We start from the raw sequence: 14,191 nt of genomic DNA, 5'->3' as shown, positions 1-14,191 counted from the left end.
TCTTTATATACCACACATACCAGAAGAACATTTGAAACAGTTAATGAGCAAAAAATTTTCTCAGACTGCCCAGTACAAATCCACGCCGCATAAAGTCTCAAGTTAAGCTTAGCTCTATGTTTAATGGAAAAACAAAGAGAAAGAATATAATAATGTACAATAGGATGCTAGATGAGATCTTACTGTGCACTGTCAGCTTTAACATTGCATACATTTTAACTCTGTCATTACTACTAACACGTGATTGACATGCGCTCTGACTGCTAAAATGTGTAATGAGAATGGAAAGTGTTAAGTGAATTAATTTAGGTCTGCTCATAAACTATCACTTGATTAACGTAATACTGTACTATATGCAGGGGTAAAAGTAAAATTTTTCAGAAAAACTTAATTTTAAAAGATAATGTTTTAGACAGAGAAATATTTTTGCTGTGGTCAATAAAATAAATAAATGGTTAAAATAAAATAAAATAAAAAAATAATAAAATAAAATAAAATAAAATAAAATAAAATAAAATAAAATAAAATAAAATAAAATAAAATAAAATAAAATAAAATAAAATAAAATAAAATAAAATAAAATAAAATAAAATAAAATAAAATAAAATAAAATTAAATTAAATTAAATTAAATTAAATTAAAAAAATAAAATTAAAACATTTTCAACATAATGCAACAGTTTAGCAGTGGGACAAAAGTAAAAAGAGTTACTTTCATCCCGACAGGAACTCCGGACATTTAAACCCGATTTACTTTAATTTTGAAAAACTCAGAGAAGGCAAACTTCAGGATGTGTTAGAGCACTAAATAACCTGTAGATTGATCAGTACTGTAACACATGAAACCAGAAACACAACGTGTTATAAGAAAAAAAATGACCGTTTTAGGAATTTACTTATCATGGGCGAAAACAGCTTTCTGGACCTACACTTGCAAAACGGTGACGAAATAACCTAACCCTAACGGCTCTGTCAAGGGTTGCGTGCTAAACATGCTGTCATAGTTTGGAATGCAAATGTAGTCAGGGCTCTATGAAAATCAATTTGTAACTTTCGTCCCACGTTTCTTTCTCCCCTACTGTTAGCTACAGACTGAATTTATGCCTGGCAGCCAAACCTATTTTCATATAGCGTCGATTTAGAAAACATTTATATCTTTGATTTGTTCCAGAGCTTAAATTAGCCACTAGCCAGACCAAACACAAATCGGAAATTAACTTCGGGCCAGGAGCGTAACCGCGAAAACGTGCGTGTGTTCCCATAAAACTGTCTATACCAGTGATCACCAACCCTGTTCCTGGAGATCTAGGCTGTTTCTAAATATGCGTTCTTCAGCGATCTTGCGTCCTTGTGTTCTCGCTCTACATCATCATTAACCGGTGAAGTTCAATTCCAATTCTCAAGAACGTAACTACAGAGGACGCATGAAAATACCCGGATGTGTTCTTGATATCGAGGATGGATCGAGTGCAGACTTGCGCGCTGAAATCTGGAGAGGTCAGGTGACCAACAGGAAGATCGCACATTTCTCAATTCTCACAAGTGCGTTCTGTGTTCTCGTCACCTTTTCAGTTCACTCTTCCAAGGTCGCCTGGCAAGACCAATCTTCACGAGAACGCAAGTCTGTTCTTTGCATTCTTGGAATTGCAAAACAGCCCTACTTTCCTGCAGAGTTCACCTCCAACCCTCATCAAACACACCTGAACCTGCCAATCATGCATTTCATGGCTATCCAAAAATTGGTGGCAGGTGTGCTGAAGCAGGGTTGGATCTAGTGTAGGCAGAGGGTAGATCTCCAGGAACAGGGTTGGTGACCACTGGTCTATACCATAGTGTCACACATCTCTAATCTAATGACTTCAGCTGACTTTATAGATATACTTACAGAGCTCTCAGGATCTCTGATGCATCTTTCTCTTCCCCCGTCAAACCCTCTTGCAGTGTCAGGCTAGAGAATTTGTGTTTCATGGTCTGAGATGAGAAAAACACAAAAAGCCAAGAAAATTATTATTGCAGTTGTCCGGGGCCTTGTAAAACATATATATGTAGGCTAATATACGTAAATCTGTGAAGCAAACATTTGGCTGACTAAGCAGAAACTTGTAAATGTAATGTTATGCATACATGATATACAATTCTTATTGTTTCCATTAAAGAAGATTAATTTAACACAATATAGTTATTATTGTACAGATAATACAATGTTTTAACTTAATTTTAATGTCTTGTTTTCTCGTGGCCATTCTTTATCTTGCACAACAACCAGTGCTGCATAGTCATAAACAACATTTCTTATGGTAACTTTTAATTTTCTGTAGGTCTTAGTACACGATGTAACTACAGAAGAGTCAATTTTTAAATAGTAAAAATACTGAAACTCTTTGGTTATTTTTTTAAGCATGATGCCAATGGTCCAATCAGACTCAATGGACCGTGCCAAGCCACGCCAAAAGTGGTAGCGCCAGACCCAGAGATCAGCCGAATGCACTTCAAAACGGCAAAAACCAAATGATTAACTCTAGGGGAAAATTAGTATATTTAAAAAAAAAAGTATAGTGTCCCTTTAATATATTGGTCACCACAATCAAACAGGGCTCTGTTTTCTCTATTGTGCATAACGATGTGACAAAGACTAATCCTTTCCATCAGGAGAAATCCGACATGACTCTATTAACTTTACATTTATGCATATTACAGTGTAAACTTTGAATGCACTGTAAGTATACATTTTATGTGTGTTCCCTGGGATCAAACCTATGCCTCTTGTGCTGCTATGCAATGCTGTACCAACTTGGCTACTGTATAACAATACAAGCCATTTGTAAAGTGAAAATTACACAGGCAGAAAAAGCCATGGAAACTGTACACAACAACAATAAAAGCTTTAGAAAGCATTGTGTTCGCTCTCTCTGATTACATGTTTCTGAAATGGTGATGGTGTAATAACCAGTAGAAGACACATCCCACCAGGAGCTTTTAGACAGGGTTTAGGGAATCACAACCTTCCAAATGCAGCACAGATTACAAAGCCTCTGGATGTAAACAAACCCATATAACTGCATGTGATAAAAGTGTCTGTGCCTATAAGTACAGTAACAAAGTCCCATTAAGCAAGACCTACAGAAAATCAATGTGGAAAGTCATTACAAGTTTACAGCATGATAAAGATACCAAATCTAAAAATGCATGAATTTATTTTCATAGTGGGATGGTTTACAACTCTTTATGGGAAGAAAAATCACCAACTACCAACATGGAGATATGTGACATGGACATATGTGCCACCGGTGTGTGTAGATTCATAGAAAATAATTTGTTCGATTTTTAAATACATGCCCAGTGTGCAACCCCCTTAAGGAGGAACCCAGAGTTAGCAAAAAACAGGAGGTAATACATGTATAATTTTTACCTTGAGAATAATAGATTAAAATCTCAGAACAGAAATGTTCTAAACTTTTCTTCAATTGAGGACTGAACGTTTAACTGACAGCCGCATACTAATTCACGTATGCCAAGGAATAAAGCCAAATATGGCATGCCACAATCAATACACTCGCCGAGCGGTAACAATGCCAATCACTGACATTTTAACAGTACAATCTGAAAAGGTTATGCACAGGGTGTGATGAATGTGATGGCGAATCGATGATGTGATGAGTGTGCATAACAGACTTTTAGAAACCTATTGAGCTTGGCCGGCCATCAAAGTCTTCCTGATACATTGCGGCCCTTTCTATTAACCTTTGAAGCAGATACTCTGAACAGCTGGTCGGATGCCCTCCCGAACGACTGATCTGATTAACAACATCTCCTCACCTTTAAGCTCTCTTCTATGAACCCGCTTTTCAAAGCGTTTGCGGCCGAGATCCTGCGTGAAGGATCCTTTTCTAACATGCTAGAGAGAAAAAGAAAGAAATATAGAATCCAGTTTAAGAACTCATGAAATGCTGATAGCTCTAGTTGAATGCTTCCAAACAAGGTTTTGTATAATCTGCTTGGAAACTGAATCAAAAAAGCCACAGATTTATGTCTATCTGCTCATCCACAGCAAACAGACGGACTAATATATCCTGCCAGTTCATGCCTGGAGCAGGGCAGCATCTGTTTCTGGTACCTCTGCATTAGGGAGTTAAGCTGTTCTGAGTACGTTTCTGGCAGGGATGGAGTGGGTCCCTCCACGATCTTCAACACCACAGCCAAGAAGTTCTGGGCCTCAAAAGCATGTGCCAAACAGCACATCTCATAGAGGATACAACCCAAAGACCTGCGGGTCATGAAGCAATAAATCTGTATCAAAACTGTGTGATATTAATGCCTACATACAAACAAAGTAATCATAAAAAAAGCTTTAATATTACCAGGATCAATAATTAATCATTCAGTTTATGTGTGCTTGATTATAAGGGGGCCAACTATATTTTAGAACATAACTTGAAATTTCACTGACAACTTAGTAATTAAAATCACAGGGGTTCAGCATTTACCCAGTGTAAATGAATTTATTGGATAAAAATGTTTAAAGGCGCACTGTGTAAATGCAACCAATGGTTAAAGGGCTCATTATGGTTGTGCATACGTCCTATGGTGTAGATGCGATGGCGTAGGATACGAATCGGTTTTCATATATACTTCTGTGTCGTCATCTACGTTCAAACACACATGCAGACCGCTGACAGGCAGTATCCACGTGTGTAAACATAGTAGCAGTGCGACCGTCAATAAAGAAGCAGCTTGGTAAGTTTAACCCACAAATGAAGAACAAACAACAGCTTGTTGTGTATGTTTTAAGAAGACCAGCAGTGATGGAAGTAAATAAACAGTGACTTTTGTTGCAGTTTCAGCTAAATCAATCCTCAACTTGGCCCATTTTTGTTCTCACCGTTCCAAACGGAAATACCTATGACACAGTTTTTTACCTGACGGGAGGGGTTCTAGTGGACCAATCACAGCGCTTGAGGTCCGCGCAGAACTGACAAGCTATTTAAAATTTGGTAAGGTGCACGTCAGGCTACGCAGAGGCTACGGATAACCTACAGCGTAGACTTTACGCACGACTATAAATTGGACTTTAGTCCACAGCTCACCCCTCCTTTTGTAATGCATAGAGAAGCTACGGTAGCCGCCTCAGGACATACGCGTCATCGTATGAGACAACGTAGTGACGAAGCGCGCTCTGCAGTTTGTCCATTTAGGGCTACTGTAGAAACATGGAGTGCAAAATGGCGACTTCAATGTAAGAGGATCCGCTGTGTACATAGATAAAAACGGCTCATTCTAACTGTGGGTTCACACCAGCCGCGTTTGAGGCGTCAAATATGGGTCTACCGCGTCTAGTTTGCCGCTTTAACATTTTGAGTTTACTCGCTTAATTCACGCAAGAAAGCCGCGCATGAAATTCTAGTCATCGAGACATTCACGTGGAAATTTGCGTCATGGGAGGGGCTTCTGCGACTCTCGACTCGCTTCCTGTAATCACGTCATTACTAGAGCAAGCTCCTGATTTGTTATCACGACACGATTTTCCACCAAAGTTTAGATTTTTCAACGCGTGCGTTTCCCGTGGCAACGCTCAATTCACAACATTCATGCAAACTAGACATGCGAATGAGGCGGAATCGCGTCTACCGCGCCGCGCTAAACGCTTCTTTCGCGCCGCGAGACCTACAGACATGCGTCAACGCGTCTTCACATTGACTTAACTTTGAAGTCACTCGCCATTGACGCCTCTACCGCGGCTGGTGTGAACGCAGCATAAGGTAATAAAAACAATACGGTTCATTATGTAAGGTCTTTATAAACCACTGATAATATGGTTATGTATATTATAATGCATTTCTCTTACAAGATCCTCCTTAAATTTACACACAGCACCTTTATGTCCAGTTATGTTAAAGAGATACATGTTGTTAAAATTTGGATTCCTACAGTTTTTCCGATCCTGATTTTTTTCCAATTAAACAGCACAGTGAACTTCCCAAATCTTCTGCTTGTGCTCTTACAAGCTCATTTTAAACCAAATTAAAAACTTGTTTGTGCTGTTATCTCTGAGGTTCCTAAATTTGGAGCAGTGACCTTCCCTTGTAATTTTTTATTGGATGTGTACGTCGTATGTATAGTATTTTTATATCTTTTTTTATATATTTTTAGGTGTGCCAGGTGATGTTGGAATGTTGGTTTGAGTCTACTCCAAATTTCCCTACTAGGGACAATAAAAGTATATTACATATACAGTACTGTGCAAAAGTCTAAGGCCACCACCACCAGACTTGTTGTTTTAGAAGTTTTAATGTCCATCCATATTTATTTTTCAATCTATTTTATTAAGATAAAAACAGAAAATACAGAAAATATGTACAAAAAAATTTAAAATTAAATTTTCAGGACTAAATGTCTTTTTTATGCATTGTCGGTGTTTAGTGTGACCTCTCTTAAACACATCTTGAGCGTTTTTGAGCAGAATGAAGTAAAAAGACTGAGAAACAATTATGATCACTATCACATTGCAAAAACAACTAATCTAATTGTGTCATGGTGGCATAAGACATTTGCACAGTACTGTATGTGGAGTGAAGAGTCAAAATCTCAATATGATGCATTACGAGTCTGGACAGAGACCTTCAGCTTCGGTGTCACATACTCACAGAAGTGAATGTGTGAGGAAATGCATAGCTGACAAATTTAGCAGCTAGTGCACGTGGCTATGCCCTAAATGAGATTTTCTCTCTTCTCCAGCTTTAATTATCGGTCTTCCTCCGTTTTCCTGCTTTGCAAATATGCTCTGTAATAATTAGATTCTTTGGTAGATTGCATTTTCCTTTTTTCCCTTCCTTTATACTCCCTCTCTCTCTTTCAATGGCTCTCAGCACATACTGTAAAATACAGTACAATCTAGTTGAGAGCGGATATGTAGGGAGAGGAGAGAAAGGTGTTAAAGGCCTCCAGTGAGGATCTGAAGGGCTTTTCACCACCTTACTGCTTTCTTGAGAACATTTCATGTCATGAAATGATGTTCCACCCTTACCACACAAACACATAGCACATAAACTCCTCTCACTCCTCAATAATCAGGCAGAGATATCATCATGAAGTTCTGTTAATCAGACTTGCCATTTTTCAACTGTGTCGTCAATTGTGTCTAATTGCAACGTGCAGTAATTTTTAGGTTTTGATTTCCAAATCGTATGATTTTCTACGGATGGTAGGAGCTCACACATTTTCAAAGATTACAGTTTTACAGCAATTACATGCAATACATCATTACTTCTGCATTACGGAAAATGAAGATTAAAAGTTGTGAAGATTAAAAAGTTGTGAATAATTTGGTTGGTTGAAATGCTTGTGGAAAAAAACGATTCTAGAGTAGAGACACAGAATATTTTAAATGCTGAATATATTATCTTTATTTAAACTATGAAATAATAAATGAGATAATGACCATCAAAGTTTGATTTCAACCTTTAATTTTATTATGATTTTAATTTTTGACATGCCCTTACTCAGTCAATATTAAAGAAATCAAGGTTATTTTTCACAGAATGTTCTTTACATTATGAAGGATGATTTTATGTAGAAAACAGTAAATTCCCCCAAAAATGACTTTAGTTGGGTGTTCACAGACTGGGTCACAAATAATGATGACCATAACATTATTCATACCAGATGTCTGATTTGGAGTTGTATCCTTTGTGGCTGAGGGCTTCAGGGCTCATGTAGTATGGTGTACCTGTGAAGGTAGTCGCCAGGTCACATGACCCCATCAGCAGACAGGAAACGCCAAAGTCACCTATGAAAAGAATTAAATAAAACTTACATCAGCACAAACACATGTGAACCTGAGGTACAGATTAAAAGGTTGATGTGCAAAATCAACTTCAATGATTCTGGGAATTAGCTCCAAGCAAGCCCTGCTATTTTAGGAGTTTTCACACTGACAGCGATTTGCATCTGCATCCAACAGCGCAGAGACTCAACGACCTCCTAAGATTTAATCGCTGTCAATGTGACTTGCCCTTAAGGTGCAAACCAACAAGCATACAACAATAATGCACACATTTACATTCAAGTAAGTCTTCTGTATTAAAAATACACAATATCATTACATTTAAATTAGTTTACAAATGTATGTTATAGTATTACAAGATATGTAAAGATCTATAAATGTGACCCAGGACCACAAAACCAGTCATACGGGTCAGTTTTTTCAAATTGAGATATATACATCATTGGAAAGCTGAATAATCAAACTTTCCATTGATTTATGGTCTGTTAGGATAAGATAATATTTGGCCGAGATAAAATGATTTGAAAATTTGAAATCTATGGGTGCAAAAAATATTAAGAAAAGCCGAACTCCGGGTCTGGCGGTACAACTTTTAGCATAGCTTAACATAATCCATTGAATCTGATTAGACCATTAGCATCGCCCTCAAAAATAACCAAAGAGTTTTGATATTTTTAACTTTGCTGTCGTACCATGGATGCAGCAGGGGCAAAGATATTACGCAGTGCCTGAAAGTAGTCCCCTTAACTTTCAATGGCAGGGGACTATTTTCAGGCATTGCTTAATATCATTGCTCCTCCTGCAGCCATGTTATGGCAGCAAAGTTCTTGATTATTACACCAGAATGACAGTAAAGTTCCTAGCCATATCGGCGTAAAAAAATCGCAACATTTAATTTTCTGTCGGTCTTTGTACACGGTGTACCTACAGAAGAGTCAAGTTTTAAATAGGAAAAACATCGAAACTCTTTGGTTATGGTCTAATCAGATTCAATGGATTATGCTAAGCTATGCTAAAAGTGATACCGCCAGACCCGGAGATTGGTGAATGGATTCCAAAACTGTAAAAATCAAGTGTTAAACTCTAGGAAAGCTAGAAAATGAGTATATTTTCTGTGTCCCTTTAATATCATAATGATTTTTTGCAAAAAAAAAGACACATACATGCATTTTTAGCTATTGCTGCTACACATATACCTGTGCTACTTATGACTGTTTTTGTAGTCCAGGGTCACAAATTAACTCATTTTAATAAATAGAAAGGAAATGTTTGTCTCTCGAGTCTTCCTTTCGTTTAACTGTCAGTTGATTAGACTATTTTTTTAACCAGGTTATGATCTTTTGTCTTTCCAGCTATCATCAAACAGGAACTGTTTCACTGTACTTCAAGTGTTTAAACTTTTGGTTTCTTTTAAAGTCCCTTCTGACACATTTCCGGAACATCAAACAAACATCAAGCATCCCTTGGGGTGCCAAAGCAGATCTTACCTATCTTAACAATGTTCTTCTTTAGAAATATATTTTTGGCCTTCAGGTCTCTATGAAGTATTCTCCTGATTAACAAGGGCAAACAAGAATCAATAGACAATGAATTAGAGGGAAAGCAATGATTTACATGCGATCCTGTTGCGTTATAAAGCGCAAACCTTTGTAGGAGATCGAGCTACAAAACAGACTTGAAACAAATCATTTTCAAAGTAAAAACAGAAAATAGGTCAGTTATGAATAATTCATGCGTAAAAAAGAGGGGCTGTGTTCTCAACTCACCTCTGATGTATGTAATGTACTCCCAGCAGCATTTGACAGAACCATTCACAGACCTGAGGCTCAGATAAGGTTCTGCCAGTGTGTTTTAACTCTTCCAACTTACAGTCCAAATCTCTATCCTGAGGAATGAAAAGAAATCAAACGGAGAGAGAGAGAAGGAATGAGAAAAAGGCACAAAAGCATTGAAAATCTATTTGGCATGAAGCGCCGGGACCCTGCTTACACTAGCTACACAAATTTGACAAAATACACAGTCTGGGGGAAATTCATGCCAACTGAAAGCATAGTTTATTTGCAGATTTCTGTGTTGTTTAAATGCCTGATTCACCAAGGGAATTATGCAAATCAGGTGCAGGCAAAGAAGGTGTCAACAAAATTATGCAATTCTGCATTGTTTAACATGTTCAAGCTGACTTTGAGTGCTAAGCTTTGGAGGATGCAGCAGACGACATGCATCCATCACTCCACTGCGATCCAGCCACCTGAATCAACTCTTTAAAGTGACAAAAGCACAGCTCGCTCACTACACTGGGTTTGACACCTTGGTAAAACCAGATTCCAGGTGGTTATTGAATAAGAGGCATGCACAAAAATACAGCACACAAAAGTAATAACCAGCAGTGTTTAGTTAACTCATTCCTCCCTGTTTTCAAATAGGTATACATATTAATACATATTATCCCCGAGTACAGTATTGCCCTTTTGCTTTTCTATGTAAAATCTCTCTATTTTCTTTTGCATTACTTTTTTCTAAAAATTAATCTTTGCACATCTATTTACACACCAGACAAAAGCATTTCCCCCCTTACACTTGCATTGGCAAAGCAAGTCACGATGCCCGCAGTCCCCTGTGAGTCCAGTACTGAGCATGAAAATAGAAAGAGAAAAGAGACTAAACACAACATTCACCAGATTCCAACTAATGATCCGATAAAGTCAAAGCAAACTATTTTTTCCATAATTAAAGGAATAGCTTCCCTCGACCCCCACCCCTAGCAATTTTACTGAATTATTATTATTAGATGAACCATCACTTTAACCCAGGGGTTGTTAACCCTTACTGAGCCTACAGTATGATCTATTCTCTTAGACCCAGGGTTCACAACTTAGTTAACTTCAAATTTAAAGACCTTTCAAGGACTTTCCAGGTCCAACACCCTCAAATTCAAGGACTAAATGTGGGGACACATTTCAAGTGAGAGCAAGGTTACATCGTGTTACCTTTTAAGATACATTGTTCCTTTTGAGGGAACTCGCGCTGCGTCACTGTGGTGACACTTTGGGGACACCTCCAGGGGTAAGTGCGTCTGAATGTGTATATCAAATTCAACCAATGGTGAGGCTTAACGACAAAGACAGGGTGACGCGGGAGTCAGGAAGTATATCACTATCTGAAATATTGCTAAAGACGGCTTTAAGGGACGCAGGAAGTATGGCAAGGTAGACGCAGCGTCTCGTTCCCTTCTCAGGAAACAACAGTTACATACGTAACCCGAGACGTTTTCATGTGTCAAACACAACTATGCAAAAAAAGCATTTTGGTATGAATCAACTTTGCATACAGCAGATATAAGCATTTAAAATGAACAGTTTAGCACATGTGCTTAAAAAGTCTAGAATTTTTATGACATTAACCTACACTACACAGGAAATAATATGATTTTTTTTTCAGAAAACTTATTGAATAAAATAGATTGAAGAACTTTCAATGACGATAGATAGATAGATAGATAGATAGATAGATAGATAGATAGATAGATAGATAGATAGATAGATAGATAGATAGATAGATAGATAGATAGATAGATAGATAGATAGATAGATAGATAGATAGATAGATAGATATAGATATAGATATAGATATAGATATAGATATAGATATATAGATATATAGATATATAGATATATAGATATAGATATATATATATATATATATATATATATATATATATAGATATATATATATATATATATATATATATAGATATATATAGATATATAGATATATAGATATATAGATATATAGATATATATATATATACACTTTCCAGGGCCTTCTTTCCCCAGATTCACAAACTTTCAAGGATTTCAAGGACCCGTGGGTAGACCCCTAATATAAAAATACTTCTTTACACCACAGTATTCTGTTACTAACATTAACAGTCATTAAATTTTTCTAGGTCAAGTGTTGACCTAGATTCTCACCTACCTTTATTTACATCCTGTGCTATGTTCAGAATTAATTGCACCATATTTAAAAGTAAAGAGAGAGAGAGAGAGAGACAGAGAGAGAGAGAGAGAGAGAGAGAGAGAGAGAGATGCATGAAGCCATGCATTTTGAATTATGCAGTCCATGGACACCATACCATTAACCCTACAGTTAATAACCCTGGGTTTAATGGATAACAATGGCTTTTATTGTTGAATGATATAAACATGCAGCATACAGTATTTAGGGACCCCCCCCCCCCATTTTTTCAATGTGCGAACAGAGGATTAATCAATCACCTAAATGAGACGACTGATGCGCAGCTCTATGCAAACGCAGAGCTGAACTCAGCACCCTTCATTTCAATAACAACAGGCATTTGTCAATGTCTCAGAGACAGAGTTCCATTAAGAAAGTCTTATATCATTAAAGCAATGACAGAAAGTCTAAAGAATCGGATGAGCACCCCGTGAGGGTGTCTTTAGGGTTACCAGTTCATTTAAAGTGTCTTTGGCAAGGCCCTTTCATACACTGCCATATTTCTCTCAACTTTTCGAAAACTCAACACTCGCCTGAGCATGGATGGACTCAAGTAATGGGTGTATCTGGGATGCTTAATGGCCGATTAGTAGCACCCTAACATATTTATGTATGGTTATGACCATCATTACTCAAAACGCCTTCTTGAATGTTTTTGCCAATGCTCTCCACGAATGCCAATGTTTAATTACAGCAAGAATACTAGAATAAGCATCAGTGCATAAACAGAAGTAATAAAAGCCTCCCTGTAGGCTAGTTGCATCTTCAATTCACTCGCTCCAGATGCGAATGTTTTCATTTATCAAAATCTCTCTAAATTAAACTTGTATGTGTCTGAACCTGGGGCGTCAAATGAAATCAAATGACTTTCCTGTCACTACAACATATACTTGTGTGTGACAAATGAGTATAACTGTGGGGTTATACGTAATATGTATTACAGTATGTAGTACACAGTGCGCTTAAACTATTCAACTGGAGTATCGAAATGATGGAGCTACACTGGTCCAGCTGGTCAGAAGGAGATAAGATTACTGGCATCGAGTGATCACAGCTAAAGTGCAAGAAAAAGAGTTCAGCAGCTACTGTAACATCTCTCAGGGGTAAAATGCTCCTTGGGCAATGACAAAAATGTGTGTGTTCATAAAGGGGCTAAGGGTTGAAGCGTAACAGAGGCTTCTCATACCCTTATGATTCACACCCACAGCTGCATCTAACAAAAAGTCAGAGCCAGCAGAAGTGAAGAAACACTTACTTCTGGTATCTGTGAGTCTACGGCTCAAGTCTTTCAGTATGAAGTAATTTATCCAAAAGAAGTGGGAGGTCATTTAGATACAGTATGCAGTGAGTCATCTTGTACTACAGAGGAAATTTGTCATTTATTTCTAATGTAATATGTCTGCATGACAATATCAAAGACACCATTTCAACCAATAATTGCGTGGTGGTATGCCTGACAGTGAGTAAGCATACACTGTCAGCATCCTATTTGCATCAATTACGATTTTAAAGACTGCCTAGAATACAGTCACAGACTATCAATCTTAGACTAAAGGCAAGCTCTGCATGTCTGTTTTTTTAATCTGGCATTCGCTAGAGAATAATTAAAAGTTTTTGCATTGTGACATTAAACGGGGCATGCATGTCACAATAATGTTTTAAGATGACAAATAAATCTTTGGTGTCCCCAGAGCACATATGTGAAGTTTTAGCTCAAAATACCAGATAATTTATTATAACATGTTAAAATTGCCACTTTGTAGGTGTGTGCAAAAATGTGCCATTTTGGGTGTGACCTTTAAAATGCAAATGAGCTGATGAAGTGCAAACATCACAATGATGGTGATTTGATGGAATTCAAACTCAATTGTGCTGTGAATTATTTTCTCTTTCTCTCTGCACTGAATGGCAGTGCTGTGGTTGGATAGTGCAGATTAAGGGGCGGTATTATTATAATAAGAGCTCCTTGTGACATCATAAGGAGAGCCAAATTTCAAAGACCTATTTTTTCACATGCTTGCGAGAATGGTTTACCAAAACTAAGTTACTGGGTTGATCTTCTTCACATTTTCTGGATTTATAGAAGCACTGGGAACCCAATTATAGCACTAAAACATGGAAAAAGTCAGATTTTCATGCCATGGCCCCTTTAAGTTCATGACTAATAAGCATATCTCCTAATTACTTTAATGCTGCGTTTACACCAGCCGTGGTAGAGGCGTGAAGCGCTAGTGATTTCAATGTTAAGTCAATGTGAAGACATCTAGAGGTCTCGCGGCGCGAATGAGGCGTTTGCCGCGGAAGACGCGATTCCGCCCCATTCACGCATCTAGTTCGCGCAAATGCTGCAAATTGAGAGCCTGCCGCGGTACACGTGGTACACACGAATGGTGCTTTT

The 14,191-nt window shown here is 37.6% G+C and overlaps 1 protein-coding gene across 6 annotated transcripts in view; it reads right to left on the bottom strand.

Moving 5' to 3' along the window:
* Positions 1-14,191, bottom strand: part of nek11 (NIMA-related kinase 11) — an 83,124-nt gene that overhangs the window by 48,781 nt on the left and 20,152 nt on the right. For all 6 annotated transcript variants that reach the window (XR_008645757.2, XM_055210933.2, XM_055210932.2 and 3 more), the window contains 6 exons: positions 9,546-9,664; positions 9,267-9,331; positions 7,656-7,782; positions 4,114-4,263; positions 3,816-3,894; positions 1,885-1,970 (listed from right to left, as the gene is read on the bottom strand). Coding sequence is in view for 5 of the 6 variants with exons in the window: in XM_055210933.2 (XP_055066908.2) it covers positions 1,885-1,970; positions 3,816-3,894; positions 4,114-4,263; positions 7,656-7,782; positions 9,267-9,331; positions 9,546-9,664 (626 nt within the window). In the remaining variant the exon portion in view is untranslated. The remainder of the gene's footprint in view (positions 1-1,884; positions 1,971-3,815; positions 3,895-4,113; positions 4,264-7,655; positions 7,783-9,266; positions 9,332-9,545; positions 9,665-14,191) is intronic.

This window comes from Misgurnus anguillicaudatus, chromosome 10, assembly GCF_027580225.2.
Source record: "Misgurnus anguillicaudatus chromosome 10, ASM2758022v2, whole genome shotgun sequence".
Lineage (NCBI taxonomy): Eukaryota > Metazoa > Chordata > Actinopteri > Cypriniformes > Cobitidae > Misgurnus > Misgurnus anguillicaudatus.
This window is presented reverse-complemented; position numbering and strand designations above follow the sequence as displayed.